The sequence below is a fragment of the Tiliqua scincoides genome, chromosome 5, assembly GCF_035046505.1.
Source record: "Tiliqua scincoides isolate rTilSci1 chromosome 5, rTilSci1.hap2, whole genome shotgun sequence".
In the NCBI taxonomy this organism is placed as follows: Eukaryota; Metazoa; Chordata; class Lepidosauria; order Squamata; family Scincidae; genus Tiliqua; species Tiliqua scincoides.
Genome location: NC_089825.1, coordinates 36,181,738 through 36,209,116, shown reverse-complemented (window position 1 = coordinate 36,209,116; position 27,379 = coordinate 36,181,738). Strand labels below are relative to the sequence as shown.

At 42.9% G+C, this 27,379-nt stretch overlaps 2 protein-coding genes across 6 annotated transcripts in view; one reads left to right on the top strand and one right to left on the bottom strand.

Annotated features, from left to right (window-relative positions):
* IGF2BP3 (insulin like growth factor 2 mRNA binding protein 3) overlaps nucleotides 1-3,951 on the top strand; it is a 92,561-nt gene extending 88,610 nt beyond the window's left edge. For all 4 annotated transcript variants that reach the window (XM_066627699.1, XM_066627698.1, XM_066627697.1 and 1 more), the window contains 3 exons: nucleotides 541-672; nucleotides 2,438-2,551; nucleotides 3,479-3,951. In XM_066627699.1, coding sequence (XP_066483796.1) covers nucleotides 541-672; nucleotides 2,438-2,551; nucleotides 3,479-3,580 — 348 coding nt within the window. In that variant the 3' untranslated portion in view covers nucleotides 3,581-3,951. The remainder of the gene's footprint in view (nucleotides 1-540; nucleotides 673-2,437; nucleotides 2,552-3,478) is intronic.
* A 6,923-nt stretch (nucleotides 3,952-10,874) lies between these two features.
* MALSU1 (mitochondrial assembly of ribosomal large subunit 1) lies at nucleotides 10,875-17,822 on the bottom strand. Of its 2 annotated transcripts, none has more exons than XM_066630982.1 (4): nucleotides 17,448-17,822; nucleotides 16,056-16,234; nucleotides 14,323-14,404; nucleotides 10,875-12,145 (listed from the first exon to the last, which is right to left on the bottom strand). In XM_066630982.1, the coding sequence occupies exons 1-4, from the start codon at nucleotides 17,758-17,760 to the stop codon at nucleotides 11,988-11,990; spliced, it is 732 nt and encodes a 243-aa protein (XP_066487079.1). In that variant the 5' UTR covers nucleotides 17,761-17,822; the 3' UTR covers nucleotides 10,875-11,987. The 2 variants fall into 2 exon arrangements, with proteins under 2 accessions (XP_066487079.1, XP_066487080.1); XM_066630983.1 differs by having other exon boundaries at nucleotides 17,487-17,822.
* Between the last annotated feature and the right edge of the window lie 9,557 nt (nucleotides 17,823-27,379).

Here is a 27,379-nt window from a genome sequence, read left to right as displayed (position 1 = left end):
AAGAAAAAGGAACAAATGTTCCCTTACTGCATTGCAGCTGGATCAGCACTAGAGGGTTGGACAGAATGGATCCTTTGAGTGCTAATCTTAGTTTTTAAAACCCCTTAATGATCTGGGACCAAGTTATCTGAAAGACCACATTCTCCCATATCCGCTTGCCTGACCCCAGAGATCTGCATTGGTGGCCCTATAATTTGACCCACCATTGACAAAGATATGGTTGGTGGGCACAAGAGACCATTGAAGGTCTTGAAGGTTGCCTCACTGTTGTGGAACTCTCTTTTCACCCATAACTAGTTTTAAAGAAGAAGCTAACATTGTTTTTATTTGGCAGGACCTTCCTGACTCTTTAACTTGCACAGTTCATATTGCTTTTAGTGCTGCTTTTTAAATGTTGGTAAAAATCTGATTGTGCTTGTCAATGTTTTGTAAACTGCTGTGATCTCCCAGAAGAGCAGTCTAAAAATTGAGCAAATAAATAAATAAAACAAAGTGCAGTATTGGATGAATCTGTTTATTGGGATATAATTAACTTTTCAGGCTCAAGGAAGAATCTATGGGAAACTTAAGGAAGAAAATTTCTTTGGACCTAAAGAAGAAGTAAAACTTGAAGCTCATATAAAAGTACCATCCTACGCTGCTGGTAGAGTGATTGGTAAAGGAGGCAAAACGGCAAGTAGCTGGAGAAAAACCGAATTGTGTAAAAATTAACTTTGACCACTGTGGACTATGATACACTACAGCAGCGGTCTCCAAACTTTTTGGCCAGGGGGCCGCATGAAATATCTGGTGCAGTGCTGAGGGCTGGAAAAAAATTTAAATATAAAATTTAAATAAATAAATTAGAGCTAGAATTTAGATGAATGAATAAATGAACGAGTGGGCTCATTCACTCAGCCTCTCCGGCCCTCAGAACTCCCTCCTGATGCAATCAGAGCATAGCTCTGGTCATGTTCAGTCAAGTGGGCCAGAGGCTTTCAGGGGACAAGAGGCTGCCCACGGGACGGATAGAGGCTCACTGTGGGGTGCATCTGGCCCCTGGGCCAGAGACCCCCTGCACTATAGGGATGGTGCAATAAGAACATAAGAACAGCCCCACTGGATCAGGCCATAGGCCCGTCTAGTCCAGCTTCCTGTATCTCACAGCGGCCCATGAAATGCCCCAGGGAGCACACCAGATAACAAGAGACCTCATTCTGGTGCCCTCCCTTGCATCTGGCATTCTGACATAGCCCATTTCTAAAATCAGGAGGTTGCGCATACACATCATGGCTTGTAACCCGTAATGGATTTTTCCTCCAGAAACTTTGTCCAATCCCCTTTTAAAGGCGTCCAGGCCAGACACCATAACCACATCCTATGGCAAGGAGTTCCACAGACCAACCACACACTGAGTAAAGAAATATTTTCTTTTGTCTGTTCTAACTCCCCCAACACTCAATTTTAGTGGATGTCCCCTGGTTCTGGTGTTATGTGAGAGTGTAAAGAGCATCTCCCTATCCACTCTGTCCTTCCCGTGCATAATTTTGTATGTCTCAATCATGTCCCCCCTTCAGGCATCTCTTTTCTAGGCTGAAGAGGCCCAAACGCCGTAGCCTTTCCTCATAAGGAAGGTGCCCCAGCCCAGTAATCATCTTAGTCGCTCTCTTTTACACCTTTTCCATTTCCACTATGTCTTTTTTGAGATGCGGCGACCAGAACAGGACACAATACTCCAGGTGTGGCCTTACCATCGATTTGTACAACAGCATTATAATATTAGCTGTTTTGTTCTCAATACCTTTTCTAATGATCCCAAGCATAGAATTGGCCTTCTTCACTGCCGCCGCACATTGGGTCGACACTTTCATCGACCTGTCCACCACCACCCCAAGATCCCTCTCCTGATCTGTCACAGGCAGCTCAGAACTCATTAGCCTATATGTGAAGTTTTGATTTTTTGCCGCAATGTACATGACCTTACACTTACTGACATTGAAGCGCATCTGCCATTTTGCTGCCCATTCTGCCAGTCTGGAGAGATCCTTCTGGAGCTCCTCACATTCACTTCTGGTCTTCTCCACTTGGAAAAGTTTGGTGTCGTCTGCAAACTTAGCCACCTCACTGCTCAACCCTGTCTCCAGGTCATTTATGAAGAGGTTGAAGAGCACTGGTCCCAGGACAGATCCTTGGGGCACACCGCTTTTCACTTCTCTCCATTGTGAAAATTGCCCATTGACACCCACTCTGTTTCCTGGCCTTCAACCAGTTCTCAATCCATGAGAAGACCTGTCCTCTAATTCCCTGACTGTGGGGTTTTTTCAGTAGCCTTTGGTGAGGGACTGTGTCAAATGCCTTCTGAAAGTCCAGATATATAATGACTACGGGTTCTCCCGCATCCACATGCATGTTGACCTTTTCAAAGAATTCTATAATGATTTTCCTGTTTGTTTTACAGGTAAATGAGCTTCAGAATTTGACAAGTGCAGAAGTTGTTGTTCCTCGTGACCAAACACCTGATGAGAATGATCAGGTGGTTGTAAAAATTACTGGCCATTTTTATGCATGTCAGGTAGGTGGATGTGCCAACAGGCAAGAAGAAATTACATAATTTATGTAGCTTGTTTACATAGACCACCTAAGTTTTCAGTGTGTTGATCATTTCTACCAGCTGTGGCTGGGCAGGTACTCCAAAAAGGACAACCAAACTTTTGTTAAATGAGTTGGCATGCTGTTTTCCATGGAAGGTCCCATGGTTTATAGAAATTGTCCTCATTTTTAAAAATTAACTAACTTAGAGTGCAATCCATGAAAGGACTTGGGCCAGCCCAAAGTGTAAAGCACTTTCGCGCCACCAAGAGAGGAGAGAGACTGGCCCATACCCTGTTTGGCCGGTGCAAAGGTAAGCCCATGCCAGCCAAATCAGGCCCATGTGGGGAGGGTGGGAAGGAGGCATTTTGAGGCGGGGGGTGGGCGGCAGACGGGCTTCTGGACAGGCTGTGGAGGATGGGGCCAGCATCTGTGCTTGTCCTGAATCCTAACCATGGTCCCGGGTGTCCTGGAGCAGCTCCAGGTTGCTCGGATATGCGCCACCTTTTGAGGTGGCACAGATCCGAGTAGCCCCATTTGGGCTGCTGTGGCTTTATCCGGGGTTAGGGAAAGGAATTCCTCTTGCTCTTGGCTAAGCAGCAGCCAACCCCAATTCCGCTCTGGATACGAAGCAGGCCAGCTGGCCTCCCCTTTCCAGTGCGGGATAGAATTGGGCTGCCTGGAACTTAATGAGCTACACTTGTGGAGCTCCCCAAGTGTAGGAGTGATTACCTTGTCTGTAGATGGATCCAATTTGCTTCTGATCTGATTGGCACTTATCTACCTGAATTTGCTATAAGTATAAATTATCTATCCAAAATGCATGATGTGGGAGAAGGAGAAAATTATAAAGATCAGGGTACCATAAAAGTGGTAGTTGGAACTGACTAGAAACTCCATTCCCTTGCAGCTTGCCCAGCGAAAAATTCAGGAAATACTGGCTCAGGTAAGAAGGCAGCAGCAGCAGCAAAAGACGGCACAAAGTGGACCGCCTCAGCAGAGACGAAAATAAACACTTAGGAAAAGACCCTTCGGAGACGGATGCCAGACCAAAGAGAGACTGTAATGGACAGGTTCTTGGCACCTGTTGGAATGATATGCAGAAGTATCACCAAGCCAGTCACTTGTTTGAGGACCAGGCCACCGTTGGCATGCTGTCTCTGAAAATGTATCCTTTAGGCTCTCTTACTTTTGAAACCCAGCTTTAAACTAAGGACTCCTTCACTTCCCTTTTGTTCTATTCTCACAGTTTAACATAAACTTGTTAGTCTTTTTTATTGTTCTTACTATTCCCCAGCAATTTTAGAACTTGGTTTAATGAAGCTTTCTCTTTTGAGTTCACTGGTTTAAAAAGAAAAGGCATTGCTCTTCTAGGTCCACTTGTAAAAAGAAGAAAAGATAATTGAAGGGTGGGATTATGGGAGGGTTTGGGTTTAGAACAAGGGGATTGATGAGGTTAAGTGTTACTCCCAATGTTAACCAAGTGGCATTTCTTTTAAACATTTGGTTGCATTTTTACCTAACACTGCCATGTATAAACTAAGGGAAGTGTTGAATGGTGTTGGCCAGGGCATGAAAAGATAAATATGCATTTTACTAAACTACCTCAGGCATTTAATACCTCAAATAAGAAATTGTTCCTTTTTTGCTTTTTTGTTTGGTATTTTGTATACTTTATAAAGCTAATAGTTCTTGAGCATTTTATTTTTTTAAAAAAAGTAAAATTTGATCAGCCAGCAGCCAGAAGTACTACAGAATTTATGTGGGAGGGAAGGGGGGAAGAAAAAATATAGTAGATTGCTTCTAGCTACTGGCTGATGGGAGTGAGATAGAAAAAATATAGTCTCAGATTGTTTCTGAGGGTTTCAACACAATCATTTGTTTGAGGGGGCGGGGAGGGAAAATCGGTGAATGTTCAAACGAAACCTAAACAAATGCCAACATTCTGATATCAGCAATGCCATTATTTTTCTTTTAGGATGGGATGAAAAAGTTTGTGATGGTACTTTGATGGGAACAGAACAAGGAAGTGATGGCAAGAGGCTGGGACTTGGGGGTACATTTTAGAAAGTCTTCTGGAGACTGGACATGTGTTTTTGTTTTTTTTTCTTCTTGTACTACTTGATTGATGCATGAACCCTTTTGTGCCTTTGACCATCACTACCTACCTACTAATGCTACACTTAAACATTTGCAGCCCATTTGTACTTTACAGTTCCGTTTCAAAGAGCAAGCTTCATCTTCAGTTTGGTAGGATGCTTGATCTGCTAGAGCAGTTTCAAGGCGTGGGTTCTCTGCTCTCCAGCAGATTGCTTCATACTGTGTTCGGTTACCATGATATTGGGCAGGGGAGGGTGGGAAGGAGAGATCAAACATTGTTTTTGATCCCATTTAAAGGCAATGAAAGGCTAAGTTTACATATCCAGCCGCTACTAAGGGCCACACTAAGCCACTTCGAAGGTTTTTAAAAAAATGAATTAATACAACCTCAAGCTTGGCTTACAAAATAGATGCAGCAGGATTTATGCACATTCTGCAACCAACCACAAAAAGAATTTATCAAAAGGCAGGGATCACAGGAAATTTACCAAAATTTTTTTTTAATTGCAGAATGTAATTTGAATCATGATTGTGATAGTATGCATTCAAGTTTCTACAATAAACTTCAGTCTACCTCAGTTTTAACAATGTGGCAACACATGGTGCATAAAGACTGCTGTGCGTGTGCGCGCCTCCCGTGTGCACGAGCCATGCTATTACCTCGGACCCTTTGTTTGTGATGTTTCTGTGCATGAGAAGATTGGAATTGCTACGCTGCTGCACTGATTTGAGGGGCACAATGAGCAAAAACAAAAGTTTATTTCACCATTTTGTTGATCTACCTCTTGGATTGATATTAAAATAGAGGCATTTCTACATAGGATAGATCATTTCCCCAAAGATCATTGTTGTACAGGTTAGATAACTTTTTGAAAAATGGTCTGATGTTTTTTTTACTGCATCTTTTCTTTACTAATTGGTTTAAAAACCACCAATTTATGTTGTAGTTTTAGCAGAAGGAAAAAACAAGGTTTTTTTGGACAGTACTATACCTAATCTTTAGGAGAATTTTTTTCTTACATTGAATTTACAATTACTGAAGTATGAGAAGGTCAGTGTGATTTCTTTTTCGTTGTTGTTGTCTACATCCAATATTCTTTTCTTGATATTGGGAAAAGATTGATTTGTTTTTCATAACAATTTTATTTTTAAAAGTGCTGCATTTTCATCTGCTGATTTAAATATTGTCATTTCTCTTAAATTTCTAGACTTTAGTGTGGAAAATCATTACTTTTACTTTCAATTGAGACTTGGTAATTTTGGAGTATTTGGAAATAGCTAGGAAATGATTCTGTAAATGACTTCAGTATTCTCAAAAGTATTGATCATTTCTCCTCTGATGTGCCCCCAATGCAGCTTCACTTGCCAGATGCCTCTGAATGGAATAAAGAGTTTAACTCCTATCATCAGACATATTTGTGTTTGTTTTCCCTCTTAGAATATGACAAACTTGGCAACTGTGTGATACTGACTCAAATGGATAGTGTCCTGTTTTGGCACCACTGCCTGTCCTCTGATCGTTCATCCTTTGTTTACCTCATCAAACTGTGCACAGCTGCAAGCTTCTGAAGTTTGCTTAGAAGCTGGACTTCGGATTAAGTTATAGGCAACTGGGATGATTCCCACATCTCTCATACTGTAGTTAAAATTGTCCCATCAGCCAAGCACTCAATGTACAAAGGCCTTCACCAAAGGCTCCCTGGGAATCTTAGCAGTCCTAGGATGGCATTGATGAATGCCTGGAGTTGCTAAGCCAAGAAGGAACAGGTTGTCTTTGCACAGAATGACAGATAAACTGGGAAACAGTTGTATATTCAGTAAAGACTTTTGATCAGGCTTGCTCAGTACCACCTATACTAATTTGCAGTAGCTGCCCAGGTTTTCAAACATAAGTCTTGCCTAGAGATGCTAGGAATTAAACCTGGTACCATAAACATGCAAAGCTCTGCTACTGAGCTAAGGTTGCATCCTTTGAGGCAGCACAAAGCAGTGCAGGTACTGACAATCCCGACACTCTTTCTTACAAGTGTGTATAACAATATTAAAAAGTTCACTGATCTAATCTCTGTGTGCTTCAGTAAGTGAAAATGGCACAACCAGTGTTGGGAATCATGAAAAGATTATTACATAAACCAACAATGTGCCCACATTTTAAACACTAGGGGCAAGGGTCCAGAATTAAATTCATTGTCCAGCATTAAGTTTAAACATCATTGTCTTCAACAATTTAAGCAAATGCCTACATCTCTCCCTTTTGAAATCAGTGGAACTGAGAACTGCCTAACTTTGGGTGGATCATGCTGTGGATGTGGTAAGATTCCTTCAAATTTTGATGTAGCATGTGTGGTGATGATGCAGAAATTGGTGGCTTAGTACTTAAGGTTTATTTACTGATCTTAAAAAGATGCCCAAGATATGGCTTACTATAAATTCATACAATAAAAGCCACAAGACAGACATTTAAAATGTTGTAGGGACATTATGTGAAAACATCTCCCATGCCCTCTGATGTTTATATGGGTTCTCACTGGTTTTCTTAAGAGCTTGTGGTGAGCCTAGTGGGAAGCTCCCCCTCCCCCCACAGAATATATGGCTAGGCACCACTAGGTGCTTTGATAATCTTAAACAGGGCCTAGAAAAAGTCCTGGGACCTGATGCAAATGATATAATCATAGAAAGCTGCCTTATTCTGACTCACTTAGCTTAGTATTTCCACTGGCTTCCCAGCATTTCAGACAAGATTTTTTTCTCCTTGGGTGCCAGGGATTAAACCTGGGAGTTTCTGCATGCAAAGCATGCCCCATACCTCTGCGCTACAGCCCTTCCCTTGAAAGAGGGCCAAGGGCAAATGCTGCTTCCACCCCCAAGAGGTGTGGATTCTTCCTGTTCTCAACATCATCCAGTGAAACACCCTCAAAACTACTTTTAATGCTTCCATTGTATGCAATTTCTCCCAAAATCTTTCTATGAGAAGCAGGCAGAGGGCTACACTGCTGAACAAAGTACTGGCAATCTGTGGGTCACTGCTTAACCTCTTCCCTCCCTACTCAGAATCCTGCCCAATCTTTCATGGAAAAGATACGGTCCCCATATCTTCCCTACCATGTGTGGAAAAATGTTAAGCATGTGTGCACAGTGTTCTGATTGAGAATAGTCTGTGCCTATATTCTAGCCCAGGGGTGTCCAAAGTTTTTGGCAGGAGGGTCACATTGTCTCTCTGACACTGTGTCAGGGGCCGGGGGGGGGGAGAATTAATTTACATTTAAAATTTGAATAAATTTACATAAGTTTACATAAATGAATATATTAAAGATGAACTTATATGAATGGATGAAGGTCTTGCAATAGCTCAAGGTCTATAAAAGGCCTTGCACAAAGCAAGGCTGGCCTTTCCTTTGCTGCTGCTACTGCATCACAGACATGAAACAACAAGCAGTGGAGGGAGCCCTCATCCCACAGCTCATGTGAGAGGTCAAACAGTTGCCCTCACGCTGAGAGCAGTTGCGTCGGGCCAGTGTGGGCTCCAACAAATCTCCAGAGGGCCAGAGGCTCATTGGAGACTGGGGCTTCCCTGAGGGCCACATTGAGAGGCCTCGAGGGCCGCAAGTGGCCCCAGGGCCAGGGTTTGGGCACCCCTGTTCTAGCCCAAGGGTGTCAAACTCATTTCATATAGAGGGCTGATGTTAGCATTTATGGAGCCAGCTGAGGCCTGGAAATGATGTCATTAAGCAGAAAGTGACATCATTAAGCAGATGACCAGAAATAAGCACTGTTCTCACATAGAAACTCATTAGTTGCAAATGGCAAAAGAGAAAATGCACAAATCTTGTTCATATTTTTAAGATATGAGATTATCTTATTATATCATCTCCAATTATCAAGCTGGGACAGCCCAATTAAACAGGCCAACACGCATTTTGCTTCCTTAAACGTTACACCAATTCCTGAGTATATTTGGGGTGCCGATTCCGAAAATGGCATCTGTTTTGCCCTATCATGTCTAGTTTTGGAGATATAGTATAGCCTCTTTAGTGAATGGTTCAGGCAGCTTCCTCATGAGGAAGCCTACCTCATGGCTCATGAGGAAGCTGCCTGAACCATTCACTAAAGAGGCTATACTATATCTCCAAAACTAGACATGATAGGGCAAAACAGATGCCATCTTCGGAATCGGCACCCCAAATTAATATCAAACTACCATAAAGTTTGGGAAAAACTTTTCTGACCCTCAATTTTGTAGGCCTGTGTTTTCTAATCCAAAACTATTATTGGCATAATAGATAATACACAGAGCAAACACCACTAGCAGATAACATAAAACAACAAAAACGTAATAAGAACGTTATTGACACCACTAGCCCAATTATAATGGAGGCCCATTTGGCCTGTGGGCCTTATGTTTGACACCCGTCTCTAGCCAATGACATGTCAGAAACAGTGTCATGTAAAGCATAAGCTCAGCAGTGAATTCCAAATTGTCCAATGCTTGATTATGGAATTCATTAGAACAGTGCCATAATGGCCACTACTTACAGTGTTTTGTCTTTTAAAAAATCATATAGGAGCCACTAAATGAGAGAATTTTTTAGTGTAAGAATAAATTCCTTCTACAGTATTTCAACTTCCATTTACCTTTAGTCTACACCAGCCATTTTCAAGCACTGTGCCGTGGCACATTGGTGTGCTGTGAGTGGTCCACAGGTGTGCCACAGGAATTTGGGGGAAGGTCATTTGTAAGTAGGGCCAATGGGGGATGTGAGCCTCCACTGGCAACATAGTGTGCCTTGTCAATTGTCAAAAACCTGATGGCGTGCCGTGACAATTTTAATGCCTTGTCAGTGTGCCCTGAGATGAAAAAGGTTGAAAATCACTGGTCTACACAGTGTGTGTGTATTGTGAATTTAACTCAAATGATATTGTAGTTGGACTAATTAAAATGAATTGTGGGAAAATGAAACCTAGAATACAGGTTGAGTCTCATTATTTGTGAGGGTTCTGTTCCAAGAACACACATGGATGGCAAAATACACACTATAGCAAATCAATTTAAAAAACAAAAGTCCCTTCTGTGATTTAAAAGCACCCTTGCTGACCTTCTGAAATGCACAGAGGCAATCTGTCTCACCAGGCCCTTAGGCTTCACTAAGAGGCAGCAATCCCTCCTTTCACCAGGAACCCCAGCAAGGGGTAAAGAATGGAGAAAGTGATAATTACTGCCATTTAGCCTTTCAGGGGGAAGGAAGCCTGTAGAGAGAATGATTGGTGGATTGTCAGCTGCCTGCCCTCTCTGGTATGAAAGGACTGTTTTCCTTTAATTTAAAGGGCCCTTTTCATCAGCTTTGAGAGAAAAATCTGTGGATACTTAGGTTATACCTGTAATCGCTTGTATCACTCTCTCTCTCTGCAACAGTAAAAAGCAGTTTTTTTTAAACGGGTTCATTTCCCTTCTCCAGGGATCAGCACATTCCTTCTCATTTGCAGGGGCCATTCGTGTTGAGTCAAATCTGAGTATAAAAAATCTGTGTATAACAAGGCTGGACCTGTGCATGCAGTTAAAAGTATAAAGAGCCTGTATTGGTAGGAGGGGGGCACTTGCTCTTAGATGCTTAAAGAGAAATACAAAAATATTGCAACTTGATATCTGTGGGGTGGTAAATTTATGCAGGTGTTCTTCCTGACATCTCCATTGCCCTAGTAATATAATACAAAAAAGTTTTAAACTTCTTCACTGGAGTGTTTGCATTGCCTTCCACTTGTTGCTGCTTAAACTGACTGGGCTGCATTACTAAATAAAACATTCTAGGCTTAGCTTTTGAAGAGAATTGAATATAAAAGGTATATTAATTGCACTCCTATATATGCTTACTCAGGTTGCCCTGCCTGCATCTCTTAGAACTTTCTCCTCTTCTGCTGGGAGAGGTTTCATGCAGCATTACTTTCTCCCCTCCAGCTTACCTCCCATCCACCTCTATCTTATTCCAGAAGCAAGTGTCTCTGTTTGCTTCCTGTTGTGCTTGAGTGCATCTCTCAATTCAGATCCTTTTGTAAATTTAAGGCAGCATCTGAGCACTCTTGCTACAGCAGTCCTTGTACTCTACTTCCCCACCATGATTACATCCCTACCTGTTCCATGATAGTGTAGAAATGTCATTGTAACTTTGTAAGAAATTGTATGTAAAAGATGGTATTTTTTATCACAGCTGAGCTTAATCTTAAATGCTTGCATTTAGTTAAGTTACTGTTTTACAAAATGACAAACAAAAATGTACAGGTACCAAGAGAATTACTTGTATAGCTGAAATAGGCCCAACTTGTATTCAGCTGAAGTAGCTGAATAAGCTGTTTATTTTATTGGTTCATCTTGCTTCCTCTAAATCACATTAAAAAGCTGTATAACCTAAACACCATTGTCAGATGGTAAGTGTACACAAAAGGCTATTACTGTATAAATTGCATGTATATTAGTGGCTTTATAGGCTTTTAAGATAAACATGTGCAGTCACTAATGCTGCTTTGCTCAGTTAAAGGCTCCATAGGCTGAACTTGTAGGCTACACCATCCTTCCTGTGACATCTGCCTACAGTAACCGCAGCTGGACAGGGTAAAGATCACTGGTTGTAGTAGTGCAGGATGAGAAAGGGAGCAGAGCCAAGCCCAGTACTTATAGAAAGGTTAAGCAAAAACAAAACATCCATCTCCACCTTAGTAACTCTTGACACTTTCTTGTTACTGCAACTGATAGTTTACATATTGATTATGATGTTTAAGGCCAACTGTAGTGACAGACAACAGGAATAGTGTACCACAGTTAACCACTGAATAAACATCTCTAAAACACGTTTTAAAAATAGCTGCATTTCTTCATTTTCATAGTTCAGGTCAATATACTAGCTGTACTTCCATGGAGCAGCCCCCATAATACAGCAAACCCTTCTGCCACCAACTTCATGTAGTAGAGTCAGATAAGATCCCCAAAACTTGGTGAGAGCTTAGTTTGACTGTCAGCCAACTTCTCTCTACAACATCCTTGTACAAATCTCAGTTTTTATAGTATGCCTTATACAGTAGAAGCAGTAGGTGCCCTTCCACATATACAAAGTATTCATTTCTGGCCTGCATTCTCTACTGAAGGTTGAATGTTTTGATTGAAGTAAAAGTTTGCTACTAAAATTCTTCAACCATTTTGAGATTGAAAATTACCATGTCCCCATTCCTGCTACACCTCAAGAATGGGCACCAAAAGTATCAGATGGCCACTGCAACAGCAGGTCAACAACACAGCCCATACAAAAATCCTCTCTGGACATTACACAGGCAAATCATGGCTGTTCAGAAGTAAGCCCAAATATGAAGTCATCAGGTAAAGATTCTGGAGCTATCTGTGCCAACTGATCATCATAAGATCGGAGTGTCCATAGTTTTTCCAGCTCGTAGATTTCACGTGTTTCTGGTAACATGAGATGGATGACAATATTGCCTGTGAGAGGAAAGAGAAACACATTGAACAAACCTAGCAAGTTGCATTCCAACCGAGCAAGATCTTAGGTCCATCTAGTTCAATATCCTCAACACTGACTGGTGATGGCTCTCCAGGCAGGAATTTCTCTTGTGTACTGCCTGGAGGTGTCCAGGATTCAACTTGGGACATTCTGTATGCAAAACATGTTTTACCACTGAGCTGTAACCCTGTCTCTGAACAGGTAGCCTGCCAATTCTTCTGGGGTTAGAAAGTTTTAGAAATATTTTCTAGATAAAAAAATAGTCTCCTTTGCAAAAGTCATACACTCTTGCTTCGGTCGAAGCAAAAGTGTGTTAACAGAAAAGAGCTTACAGCCACACTGTTACATGAAAATCCCCTTTTTCCTTTTAGTTGTAATTTTCTCTCTATATCTGGTTATGTTACTAAAACATCATGCAGGCCACACTTCTCCCAGCACACAGTTTCCCAAAACTCTGGTCAAGTCACAAGCTGATACAACCTCCACCTGTCCAGGAAGCTACAACCTCCACCTCTCTAGGAAGAAGTCTGGCATAGTAAATCATTGTTTGAGTGTCTCCTATTCATTGTATTGTTTTAACTCAATCACTGCTTAAGTACTCTATGCAGATTTGAACTGCTTTCCTGGGTTACTGTATTGTGTACGTTCCCCCAGCTAGGAAGACAGTCATTTGACCCTATTGAATTTTGCTGATAATCCTTTCAATGTTTTACATATTCCAAGTACCCCACTGTGTGTAGTAAGCAAGCACATCCAGGTCAGCTCCAGGTCTGGGAAAAAATCCCTTTTAAGAGAGGGCTTCTACCCACATGCTCTATATATGGCTCTCCCTCCCTCCACAGGACTCTCCCCTCCCCCATCCAACTGCTCTACAAATCAGGTAACTATCTCCCGTCTGGGACTTTTTCCTTTCTTCCTGCCCTTTTTTCTCCCCATCTTTAGTTAGCAACTGGGTTTGGCAGACCAGGGACCCCTAAAATCCTTCCCTGCAACCTTTCCCTTTTTCTAATTTCCTTGGATGCACCAAATACAGTGATGCCTCGCAAGATGAATGCCTCGCGCAACGGAAAACTCGCAAGACGAATTTTTCTATGGCCGTGCTTCGCAAGATGAATTTTTTGCATTTTTTTTGTTTTGGTTTGTTTTAAATCGCGATTCGCAAGACAAAAATTTATTATGTGTGTTTGACTAATAAAGCCTTATTCAAGTTTACAAATCTGCATTAGCAAATTGTGTGGATGTGGGGGTTGCATTGCTTCAATGGACCTGATATAGGGTTGTGCTTGTGGAGACAGCAAGTGGATCCCAGCTTTGCGCTAACTGGTTAAAGCAGAAGCCAATAGAGCTGAGTACAGATTTGTAGGTCTGGAGGCACACGTGAACACCATGACACCTGTGTTTGAGTTTTTACAGTGCTGAACTGCAAACAGAATCAAGAAAATCTGACAAACTCTCTTTGGCTGCAAAGCTTCCTGAGCAACAGGTAGGCCTCTTGGGCTAACCTGCCTTCCAAGGCTGGTCTGCTAGGAGAAAAGGTGGGACAGTGTACCTCAAGCTCCTTGGGAGAAATGCATAATAAAAAATGTTTCAGGTTCAGCTTATCAAAAATTCAACATTATTTAAATGTGTCAGAGCTGATGGCAAACTGGAGACAGTTTACTACAGATGGTCACCTTTTCTAATCAATAAGAGTAAACAAGCATAGACTATACTTATATTGCACCTCTCAAGTCAGCACAAATGAAAAGCACACTCAAGATCATAAATTAAAACAGAAGTGAAATAACTACCCAGTTAAATATGATAGGAGCAAGAGTATGATGAGTATAAATATGATGCGAGCATAAATAAAATAATTCTACAAGGAGATGCTACATTAAAAAATGGTGAACATGGTACAGATAACATTTGGGCCAGCAACAAGTATCAAAACAAAATTATTCATGTGTTACAGCAACCCCACAAGGATAGTGCAAGCATACACCCTACCATGCATGTTTAGGTACAAGTAACATCTTCTATTAAAACATGCAGTAGTGTCAAAATTTTCTACAATGCAGCTATGCCTAGATATCTGTAGTTCTGATTTTATTCCATATTACCAGCAATAAATGTCTTCACATCCATAATTCCAGTGTTAAAATAAAGTGCTTACCTAAATCAAGGCACAACCAGTCATCACAGTCTTTTCCTTCAATCACAACGTGTGGATCACAATCAGCCTTCAGATGCTTATACTGAAACACAAAGAAACTGGGCTGAAGAACCACACTTCTGAACTTGACTGTCTCAAGTACCAGACGACAAGCAAGACCTAGAATTTGTTTAAGCTTTCCAAGAAGTTAAATTTAAAATGTAAGCTGTTTGTTGATTGGTATATCTCATTTGCAACTAATACTGCCAATCAAAACCATTTCAGACATCAAGCACTGTTGCACAGTACTTCTAACCCCATCTATATTTATTTGTGTTTCCTATAACTGTGTTACAGGCCATAATCAGAGACAGATGAGCAAATCCAGGGACAGCTTCTCTTCCTAAGAAATACTAAGGACTTTTGTTTCTGTCTTAGTCTATTTCAGCAGTATCAGCACACTAGAAATTTATAAGAAGCCAGACCTGTTGTGCACTTGACTTTCAAAAACATGGAAGATGCTTGACCACAGTCAGTGGATATATCGTACAACACTTGCACAATACCCAGCTACAGATATCTAAGTTCGGCCATTCAAGGTGCTAAGACAGTGGGTCATCCTTATCCACAGGCTGGATTTGAGTATCTGCCGAGGGCGAGTCTATGGCTGCAGACGTTCTCCCATATGTGGTCAAAATCACTAGTGTGGTCACATTCTGGAAGCTTTCGAGGAGGCTGGCTGCAGCCTCCAGGTAAGTAATTGCAGCACCACAATGCCCCCCCAATGGATTTCATTATCTGAAGAATTCAATATCCATTGGGGGAGGTCCTAAAGTAGATCTCCTGCTAATACTGTCTCTTGAAATTCAAAAAGGAAAGAGGCATCCCACATACACATTATTTGGGGTATATCAACAGTCTGACTGGAAGGAGCAGATTGTGTAAGTATTTTACTCTGCTAAACTTTAGAAGCATTCATACACAATCACAAATGTGGCTCTAGGGATTTGGCCAATTAAACTGGCATTTCAGTCTGCAGTTCAGAAGCCATCAATTTAACCCAATTTAACACTGGGTGTAATCCTACTTTCCAGCACCAATGCAGTCGCAGTGCAGTCCTGAGATAAAGAAAAAACATACCCTTACCCTGAAGAGGCCTTCATGACTGCCAACCACCACAGGATGCACTGCATGCTCCCTTGGCATGGCTGTAACAGCACTAGAAAGTTAGGCTGTCAGCTGTGGGTCAAAAATTCTATCTGTTTTGGTACAGTCAGGGTCTTCCATGTTAAGACTCTCTTACTGATGGACATATTCCATAAGACAGGTTCTTAACCTTTTTACAATTACAATTAGCCCCAATGGATTGCCCAATATGCCTATACCACCTTTGTCAGACTGTCAAGATCATCACTACCACCAGTTCTAGTATATATTAGTATGACTTCAAAAGATGTCAATAGCTCAATTTTTCTTTACATACCTAGGAACAGAATACCTCAATCCATACTGATGATGGAGATAGCAAGTAATGTAATCTAACAATTTTTTTAATTGTTCAGAGATTGAGTCCTATGCCCCCACCATTTGGTTGCCATAACCCTAAGGTGTATGGAGACCTCACGTTAAGAATCCCTGCCATAAGACTACACATTCTCTTATTAAGTACACTCAATAGGTCTAATAAATTTCTCAATGCCTTCCTGTTAAACACCTCTTAAATCTCTTTTAAAACGTATAAGTATTTGCCATACCATTTTTATCAAGTAATGTGCCATGGCGTGGAGATGCCGTGTAGAAGATCCACTAACAATTATAAAATAGTCTGTGTATTTCATTTCTGGAGGCAACTGGATAACACAAATGTCTTTGGCGTTCTCTTGTCTCAGAAGTGATACCATATAGTCAATGCTGAATACTGAAGAAGGAGGATCTGGAAGCAGTAACACTTATCTTAGGCATAGTTAAGAAACAATGCTAAACCATGGTTTGGTACAAACAGTTGAATCCTATGCACTGCAACTCAGAAGTCCCATGATATTTAACAGGGCTTACTCTTAGAAAAGTGTGTACCAGAGTGCAGCCCAGGGGAATGAACCTCTGGAACCCATGTTCCCTCATGTTTCTCCCCATCTTTTTCTGCTGAGGAGAAGTAGGAAGGAGATTTAAAAGCTTCCAGTATCGAACAAACCACGGTTACACATGATGTATCAACTTAGCCCAGTTTAACTTACCTGTAGATGGAAATTGTGGTTTGTGCTATCAAACCACTGTCAGAGATCTGTGATCTAAGCAGTAGCTGTGCTCCCACACTTAGCTTGAATGTGCAGTGGCAAAGGTTTTTTTATTCCCCCTAAAAGTTCCCACTCCATACTTCAGGATAGAAACTTCAGTTTCTATACTGAAAATAACCAAAGTAGTTTAAATGAGATGCCTGCAGGAACACTTCAGCAATCACTTGCTTAAACAAACTACAATCCTATATACGTCTACTCAGAAGTTCCACTGTGCCCAGTGGAGCTTACTCCCAAGAAAGCACGCGTATAGGATTATAGCCTAAGTAGATGATAGCTGAAGAGATACCTCATACCAGATTCCTCACATGCTATGTAAGTAAAGGGCAGCACTGCATGCAACTGCTGTCATAGCACAATCACTGGCCCCAAGCCCACAATCCAGAGAATCCTATTTTACTATCGGGGTGTACCCTACGAACTAAGGGGCCAGGGTGGCAGTAACTATCAAAGCCTTGATAATTTTTTCTGCCTGTATTTTTCCCCCCCTAAGTGTGTCAATATTCCCACAGCAGCAAGCAAAACTCACTGGTTTGGCAGTGAGTTCACTGCTTGCCTTTAAAATATAACTGAAATCTTGGGGATTGTCTGGTGTTCAGAAGTCAAAATGCAGGTGCCCCAAGAACACACACTGTTTGTTCCTGTGAACTTGCTACGTCTAGGGGGAGCTGTTCTACCCCAGCCAGAAGAAGAGCCCCGCTGGATCAGGCCAAAGGCCCACCTGGACCAGCTTCCTGCATCTCTCAGTGGCCCACAAGATGCCTCCTGGAAGAGACCTGCATCCTGGTGCCACTCTTCTGCCACCTGCCAGACAGGCGGAAGCCCAGCAGGACGAGCCCCCACAGCAGGTACCTCCAAGTCCCACAAGGGCTGCCCCCGCTGGGTCCTCACCGGACGGCTCTCCCAGTGGCTCCTGCCCGCCGGCCTCCTCGTGCTGCTGCCCGGCTCCCGCCGCCACCTCCTCTTCCGCACCCCACACCCGGGACCGGGCTGCTCCGCTGGCTCCCCGCAAGCCCACCCTCGCCCCCCACGACGGGGAGGGAGAGGGGAAGGCGCGACTCCCAGGCTCGCGCAGCCTCCTCGCGCCTCCGCCGCTCCCCGCGACCGCAGCCCCGCGAGACGGCACGAGCAGCGGCCACAGGCAGCGGGCCCCCCGCCGCCACATGACCGTCCCGGTCAGTCGCTCCGACGTTCCTCACACGCCCCTAACCGTCCACCACGGAACCTCTCTGCCGACCACGCCCTCCGCGCTCCTCATTGGCTGGGCCAGCACAAGACTCCACCCGGGATTGGCTGCGTGCCCCACGTGGACGCTGAGAGGGCAAGGCGCAGGCGCAAGGAGAGCAGCGCGCGCGGAGCGGGAGTGGGGGGGCGGGGCGTGCTACTAGTTCACCGCCCAGGGGCGCCTTGCTCAGTGCTGGCGGGTGGGTGAGAGGGGATAGCGCCTCTTGCTCCTCCTCCTCGGCACTGGCACGGAGGACCCCGCCTGAATTGAGCTGGCGCCCCTGGCCGGTCTTGACCGCACTTACTCCCCTCCCTCAGGGGGCCAAATGGTTCCAGAAACCAGCCGAGCCGCCCCCGAGAGGGCGCAGCTGAACGCTCGGAGCCGTGTGCTGGGTTCTGTCCACACTTACCTGGGAGCAAGCCCCATTGACTGTGATGGAGCTTACTTCTGAGTAGGCATGCAGAGAATTGGGCTCTCAGGCTGTCATCCTCTCCGCACTTCCCTGGGAGTAAGTGTAGCTGTCTTGGCTGCAAATTAGGGCCCAATCCTATCCAACTTTCCAGCACTGGTGTAGTCACAATACAGCCCTGAGGTAAGGGAACAAATGTTCCCATACCTTGAGGAGGCCTCTGTGACTGCCTTCCCAACACAGGATGCAGCACACGCCCCTTTGGGATGGCTACACCTGTTCTGGAAAACTGGATAGGATTGGACCCATAATCACTTCTGGCCCTCAGCAGGCATCATGGATGCTGTTCAGCCTGCTGCATGAAATGAGTTTGACACCTCTGGTATAGAAGAAAGATGAAAACTGAGTTGAAAAGGTCAAATATTTACTAAGGAATGAAAAGAGAAAGGGAAGTATTCCTCACAGTGCTGCTTCAGCAACCAGCAAAAGGACCTGAGGGATCTGGTATTCTTCCCATTCTCAAGACACACAGTGTACTACAAAGTTTTCCCCACCTACATGTGAACATGTTGGCAACCTTCAGTCTCGAAAGACTATGGTATCACACAGAGATTAGCTGTATGCATGCACAGACCTTCACTACATGTGACAAAACATACACCACAAAGTAGAATCTACAGTCACACCTGCCAGTCTGGCAAATAAAATACCGAATAGTGGATTTATGTACTCAGTAATAACTGTCTATATCTTCATTGTAGCAAATGTGCATATACAGATGTGTATATGTATGATACAAAATGCTGATTTTAGTACAGCCTGTAGATCAACACTGAAATAGTCCCAAAATGAAAAGATGAACCTTTGCCCTCTAACAGTGTTTCCCAAACTGTGGGTTGGCTCTCCATGTATTTTTGGTGGGCTCCATGTACTTTACATGTCTGATTCTTGGAATGATAACATGTGGGTTCCTTTGAAAGAGATACAGTGGGCCCTCCTTATCTGCATATTCCAACATCCATAGATGCCTCCCTGAGCTTCAGAACGCCTCCAGGACATGACCAGAAGTGACTTCCAGTCACGTCCAGTAAGCGTTCTGAGACATGGGGAGGCCTTCAGCCCACTTCCATGCCTCAGAACACCTCCCAGACGCAACCAGAAGTTGTGGGCATGAACTAGAAGTCACTTCTAGTTGCATCCTGGAGGCCTTCTGAAGAGGCAGAGAGGTTGATGGAGTGGGCTGTAGGCCCAGCACAAACTCCAGGAGAGCCTGGTTGGACCCCCAAGTCAGTCATTGCAGCACCACAACCCTGTCCCTACTGGGACTTCTGCAGTACTACCAGACAAGATAACTGGATCCATTTCATAACAAAACCTCCATAAGCCTCCAAAACCCCTGTAAGCACCACTGTCAAGATAACCATGGATTCTCAGTCGATCTCACAGATAAGTCAGGGACAGGTTTTGAGCTGATAGTGGGGGGATGGGACTGAGGGGTGTGTACATTTCTTTGAAAACAACTTCTCAGGAATTGTTGTGAGGCAGCAGCAAAAACCCAGAAAGAGAAAAAAGGAGCCATTTTACCTTCTTCTCTAAATAGGAAGGAAGATGAAGGTGCTTATGGGGCTGTACAGTGCTATATTTCCATAGCAGCAGTTCTCATACAGGCTGCAATCCCATAAGCGCCCTCACTTCTCTTCCTGTTTGGTTAAGAAGCTAAATGGCTATCTTTTTTGTTTGCTTTCTGTTACTGCCTCAGAACAATTTCTGGCAAGTAAAATTGCTGCTTTCCCCCCCCCCCCGCCGCCACCCCCCCATCCTGCTTCTCAACCCAGTCCGACCACCACCTCACCAAGCAGTTGCTCTTAGAACAGTGGTTCTCACACATTTAGCACTGGGACCCACTTTTTAGAATGAGAATCTGTCAGGACCCACCGGAAGTGATGTCATGACCAGAACTGACATCATCAAGCAGGAAAATTTTTTACAATCCTAGGCTGCAATCCTACTCATTCTTACCCAGGAGCAAGTCACACTATCATTGTTAAAAGAATATACATAGCAGCTTGTTAAAAGTACAGGTCTGTACCATTTCCCCAAATGCAGTCACATACCATGGGAGCATCAAGTGTAATATATTAAAAATAAAATATTGAAATGAATGGGGACCCACCTGAATTTGGTTTGCTACCCACCTAGTGGGTTCTGACCCACAGTCCGAGAAACACTGTCTGAGAAGCTTTATTCACTGTATTGACCCATGTATAAGTTGACCTTATACATATTTTTTTTTACTAATACACAGGTACACAGTATACAGAAACTTTGTGGAAATTGAGTTGGTCCTGCTTTGAGGCAGAGTGAGGTGGTTACCTCAGGGTTTGGGTGTGATTGTCATTTTTCACACTTGGGACATTTGCAAGAGAAGAGGGGGCAGCATGAACTGCTGTGGGGGGAAAAAGTGGCCAAAGATTCCCCTGGTCTTCCACCCCCTCCTTGCACCCCCATCATTGTAGAAGAGTGGAAAAGAAAGGGAACAACAGAATTAAGAGAGTCCTGTTAGCTTCTCCTCCTGCAGCTTGTCTATCTTATTTCTACTCCAGTCAGGACTAACTCCCAAAATAGCTTTCAGTTAAAATACACAAAATGGGTACAATTATAGGAATTAATGTATGGCAAAGTCTACACATACAATTCCCAAATCCCTCCTATCCTCACTTCTGTAATCCTGAACGCTGTCATTCAGAGGGAGGGACTTGGGTTCCCTTTGGCCCCAAAATGATTATTGAAGTGGAAGAATTTGAGCTCAGAAAAAAAATATGCCTTTAATCATCCCTGTGGAGGTTAGGAGTAGAGAAAAGGAGGGAATTGTCAGGGTCCCAGCTCAGCAGTGCAACCAGGAGTGATACTGGAGCTTGCCACCTATCTCCAGTGAGCTGTCTGCCTCTCTGCTGTCGCCCACAACTTTGAAGGAGAGCCTAATTGCTGCTGCAAGTATCTCCAGGCATTCATTTGCACCAGCTCCAGGCAAGCAGGCATTTAGCTGCTGCAGATCCCATTGCAATGCACCATTAGTGCACTGCATTAGTGCAGAGGTGTTGCACATAATGCCCATGGGCTGGATTGGGTCCCTGGGACCTGTTCTGCTGACCACTTGATCATTGGATTCCCCAGAGCAGCCATCAGCTGCTAAGCTGCAAGGTGTTCCCTCTGCAGAAGAGGCAGTGCTGAAACTACCTGATGGTCGGGCTTTTCCATTGCCTCTTTATAGCTGATGCAAAGTAAAAGGATTGTCATTTATACTATAAGTAAATAAGGGAATGCTCACCTGAAATGTAAACAGCATGTTTTTGATCTGTCTGTATGTTAAACTATAGGGGAAAAAAACTGTTTGGTTTAGAAGTCAGGCTGTTGGCTGGACTTGGCCGGGTTCCGCAGATGTTCTCGGCACAGTAGATAAGAATGCATTTGAATCCAAAGAAGAGAAAAAAAATTGTTTATGCTTTTAAAATCGGTTTGAAGGTTTTTTGAGAGCTACAGGTTGCACACAAATGCTGGAAACAGTATTATGGCAAATATTTACACCAGATCTCATATAGAAGAACACCAGTCAGCTTAGTTTTCTTTATTTTTCTTATTCTTCATTTTAAAACCAGTTTTGGTGCATAAACAAGTGTAATTAACATATAACAGTATTTTAAGTAAGTTTTGGTGATCAAACTGCATTAAAGGGTTTAAGAAGCAATTTCCGGTTCACATCAAAGCCATTTCCGGGTTAACATCAAAGGTCAGGTTCCCAGAGAAAATGCATAAGGCTGCAATTTTTTTTAGTTGAGCCCTCATACCCCATTGCAAGTAAGTTGCATTTTAAGGGTTCGGTCGCTACAAAGAATGCCAAAGATGTCATGAGATGGTTATGAGATGGGGTCAGTTTTTGAGCAAAATTGAAAGTGCAGTACCATCTACTGACTGCTCAAAATCTGTGAATTGTATATGATGTATGTATGGGATTGCGTAATCTGAACAACTGGTGATTTGTAACCCCACCAATCAAATGTCTACTATCCTGAGCCAATGACGTGTCTCAAGGAGGGAACCCACATTGTAATAAAAGTGAGCTGGAGAAGACGCTCTGGGCTTCTCTCCTTCTTACTTCTGACTCACACACATATACTCTCAATGCTTGGAAAATGAATCCCTTGAGAGGCTGGTGGTTTCTCTTCTCCTCACTTCTGACACGCACACACACACTCTCAATGCTTGGACATGAATCCCTTGAGACGTTGTGCTTCTCTTCTTCTCACTTCTGACACGCACACACACACTCTCAATGCTTGGACATGAATCCCTTGAGACATTGAGCTTCTCTTCTCACTTCTGACTCTCACTTCTGACTCACACACATACTCTCAATGCTTGGAAATTTTCTCTTGAGAGGCTGGTCGATGGATTTACAATAAAGGCCTGGATTTGATCACTACTGCCTACTGAGTTTGCTTTTGAACCTTGGAATATCTTGCAACATCTGGGAACACCTTGCAACATTTGGGGGCTCGTGAACCTTGAAACACCTTGCAACATAGCAACACCTTTTCTGTTGGGGAAGCATGTTGCAAACTGCCCGACAATAGCATTTGCCTACTCCCATCCATTATATTTGCAAACAGTGCCTGCATTGCAACATGCAAACTCAACTTTTTCCTTGGGTTGAGCAAGGCGGCTTCAGAAAGGGGGAGTCACAAGGCATCGCACTTTTCTCCCTCTCAAACTGCTTTCTCTGGACCCTGTGATTGCTCTGGTGAAGATCGCTGTGTTTGCTCTTCCACTTGCCCTTGCTCACCTCCCTCCGGATGGGTAAGAAGTGAGTCGCAGCCTGTGTGCTGGTATGATAGGAGGTGGAAAGATAATGCTGTTGGAAAGGTGACCAGGCAATGGAGCAAAGCAAGAAACCAAAAGAAGGGAGGTGGGCTGTCTCTGCACAAGCATCAAGGGAGACAAGAGGACAGGATAGGGTGAAAGGCTCTCTTGTTTGAGGGCTCTCTGGACCTCTTCCCCTATTTTGCAGCACTTGCTTTGCACAAGGGCAGGCATTGAGCCTATTGTGTCCCAGGAGGGGAATTTTGAAAAGGGGAGTCAAATCTGTTGACTGCTACCTCTATCCCTCCTGGGATACTTCAGTGGCTAAGAACTGTATATAAGGAATTGGCTTGCTAGATCAGACCGTTTGTAGTTCAGGATTCTGTTTCCAACCACCCACATGCCTCTGAAGAAGGGGTCCCCAGCTGTCAGGGCCGGCCACAGTCTTGCTATTATGGTAGGCTGGAGAGGGGTCAATTATAGAAAATAGTATTTTTTGCAATAGCAGAAAAATATTTGCAGCAATGGGACTGCTTGCTCTTTCTTCCGCTGAGTAAAAGTGACCCAGCAGCAGCAAGGGCTTCATCCAGCAAACTGTGTGGTGGTGGGTGGTAATTGGTAGAAAAGAGGAAGGTGCAGACTCAGATCTGCCTCTTTTGCTTTCTAAAAACATGAAGCAGCTCTAAGACCGTGTGTTCAAACTTTTGCTTCTGTAATGGGAATAATGATGTTGCACGGCGAATCAGGGTTCAAGAACAAACTCAGCAGACTGAAGTTGTGGTGGTTTCCAAGCTTTTATTCATTGCCAGCAATGGGCTTCTCTTGGTGGTTCAAAATGGGAGACACAGAGTGCTGTGGTAACTCTCAGTGTCCCAGAGAAAAAGCAATTTTTCCAATGCATGTTCCAGCTTAAATACCCTTAAGGTTCTTTGTTTCGAAAATCCCACTCCTATTCATTAGAGCCCATGATGTCAGAAATGGGGATTTTGTTTTCATTGGCCACAGGCCTCTAGCATTGATTGGCTGTGCCATAAATGGAACATACATTTAAATATCTCAGGTTACTGTGTTCGCCATATTTGGAGAACTCCTCCCCTTTCTGTAATGTCTATACTATTACAAAGGGGGCACTGTGTGTCTATCTTAATTCTCTTAATTACTCTAATTTTGTAATTATGGCTTTATTTAAATGGTGTTTAGACTTATTTTATTGCTTATTTTATTCTCCTTTCCAATCTGATTTCAAATATTTTATATCTATTTTCTAAACAAAGTTATTAAGTGATTTCTGATTTCTTGTTGGAGCTCACTCTGTTCATGTTAGCATATTAAATGCAAACATTCCAGTCTCTGGAATGTTGGTTTAACCTGGACCTCTTGATATGGAACAGATCTCTTGCTAATGCGTCCACATCTACTAAGATTAATTATTTCTTATTATTAGAAATATTCTTAAATTCACTATCTATTCTGGCGCCTAGGAAAGTTATTCTCTGTCTGGTCTCCTCCTTAGCTTTCTATCTGTCTTGTGTCTTATCTGTAAACTATAACTTTTCTGGGGTCTCCTGTCAAACTCTTAATTAACTCCAGGCTGGACTGCTATTCTTTAATTATTAAGCTGTGAAGAATTCTATCATACATGCTGACTTTTAATTCTTATCTGTGAGATGCAATAAATTTTGACAAGTTTTCAAGCTGACAGGGAGCAAGCTTGTTTCTGCTTTCTACATTCCAAATTAGCTGTGTTGCCTTTATTTTCAAGCTTCACTTTAAGGCAGACCCAAGTCTTTTCTTATTATTGATTAAAGAATGTATGCAAACATATTGCATTTTGCTTTAGGTGCTATTCTTATTTCTCAATTAGAAGTTCTAATTGAAATATCTATATCTGTTAATTGAAGTTACAGAGCTGCTGGCTTTTGTTAAACTCTTATGGCTGGCAGTTTGCTTCTAATAATTCAATAACACTAAGCTTTTACTTTGATTTGCAAACATCTTATATATTTCATGCTGCATTTTACTTACAGGCAAACGTGAATACCAACTGGCTGTGCATTCTGTGCAGAAATCAAGTGTCTTTTAGAATGATTTTGCTTCTGTTTACGACTTCATCAGTTAACCCTCATTATCCCCATTAGGGTTCATCCGTTTATTGCATGGCTTAATCTTGCTACTGTTTTAGAGATCATAGAAGGCTCTCTTTGTCTAAATGTAGGCATTTCAGTCTGCAGCCTAACTTTATTTTAGGTGTTACACTGTTTCTTTGTAAATACAGGAATGGTCAAACTGTTCTGTCTTATTTTGCTTCAAGAAGCTCAAAGCTATTTGGATTTTTAAAATCCAAATTGCTTCTTTGTTCCAGTCTGACATGCAGAAAATGGGGGGCCATTGATTCCAGCAGCAAGCAGTTTGAGCTCAGATGTCATAAATCTGCCAAAAGGGAGTCTTTGAAGCCCATAATCTAATCAAGGTGTCAAATTGTTTTATTGCCAGGCAATTAACTATCTCCACTTGTTATTTGGGGCCTCTCTGTGTTATGCTAGCCCCAGCTCTAACTCTGAAGGGTGACACAGAGTTCATTTGATTCTTACCTTATTCTTTTATTTCCTAACTTATTTACCCATTGCCTCTACTTATTAAACTTCTCCTTTAATTTTGTTCTTATAAAAGAGCAATTGGGGATGTATCCTTGATTCCTTCCCTAACAGACTTTCCCTTGCATTTTCCCTTGATTGCGTTTTCCTCTAAGGCTTCTGGGCAAAATGGATTTAAACTCTTATTGCTCTGTTCAAACAATCTGCCTTTACAGAATAACTGACTCTGGTCATGCTAAATGCATTTTTCCCTCTATTCATTAGCATGACTATATCTTGGCATCATGTACACTTTGTTCATACATACATTTGAACAAAACATCATGACATTTTACTGTATTTACTTCTGGCCTGTTAGCATAAGTTTGGCTTCTCCTTTTGGCCTTACCTTAATGACAATAAAGTTTTAGCAGGTGCCAACCATACAGCATCAATTCACAGACTGTTAATTTGGTTTAATTATTGAATCTTTCTAGAAAGCTGATGAAATTGTTTTGAAATGGAGAGGGGGAAGGTAAATCTGTTGATCTTATGCAAGGAATAGTCTCTGAAATTCAAGGCAGCAATCTGTCCTTGCCCCCTTTTGCAGCATGCTATTTGGCTTTTTTACTTATCAGTACAGGTGTTTGAGGACATTGTTATTCACCTTACTCAGAAGTAACACCATTGTGTTCAGTAAGACTTAGGCCTATGGTTCTCAAAGTGGTGGGTCGTGACTCACTATTGGAACCTAAAAGGGTCACTTTCCCCTTAAGGGAGTGACCCATAAATGGATGCCCTGATGGTGCCTCAGCAATCGTGGTGCTGCAGGCACCCAGGTGCATTTCAACATACCTGGGAGGGACTGTGCAGCCTCCCAGAGGGTCCTGGAGGCTCACAGCCCGCTCCACAAGCCTCCCCTCTGCTGCAGTGGGCTCTGAACTGCAGTCAGAGCCCATTTCCGGTTTGCGGTTGAAGCGGGGCACAAAACTTCTGAAACTGGAATTGGGCTGTGGGGAAACACAATTGCTGTGGTGCTGCTAGGACATCCCCCCCATCCCAGTTCCTGCTCCTGCATGTACTTACCCCACGTTCTCAGGCTCCCAGAGAGTTTGAGAACCACTGACTTAGGCTGTAAGCCTATTTTACTCACTGAAAACAAATGCCAGTATGTAAGTGAAAATACTGGCTGGTGCATCAGCAAGACTGGCGTGTGAGCTTCTGAGCTGGAATATTTCTCTTGTCATTTGCCATTTGAGTTCCTAGGTGAGAACAGTGATGGCACCTCCTATTTGATGACATCACTTCCAGTTATTATGTCATAATGATGACACTTCCTGGTTGATGATGTCACTTACAGCCGTGACATCACTTCCAGGTTAATGACATCACTTCCTCTGGGTCATTCTAAAAAGTGTGTCCTGTGCTAAAAAGTTTGAGAACCACTGCTCTAAATATAAATATGCAGCAAGCTACAGAAAGTTCTGAAGCAAACCATAGAACCATATTTGCTAGCCTCCTTGCCAGTGTTTTCAACAACTGTATTTGATTCACCAGGGTTTGTGCCATTTCTAAACTCAAATTACAGTGTATTGAACTAGAAAACTGTTCCTTACATCAAATGACCCCATATACCAAAATGAGGTTTACAACTTGAAAGTTAGCACCGTATACGTCAGCCATTTTCAACCACTGTGCCGTGGCACATTGGTGATACGTG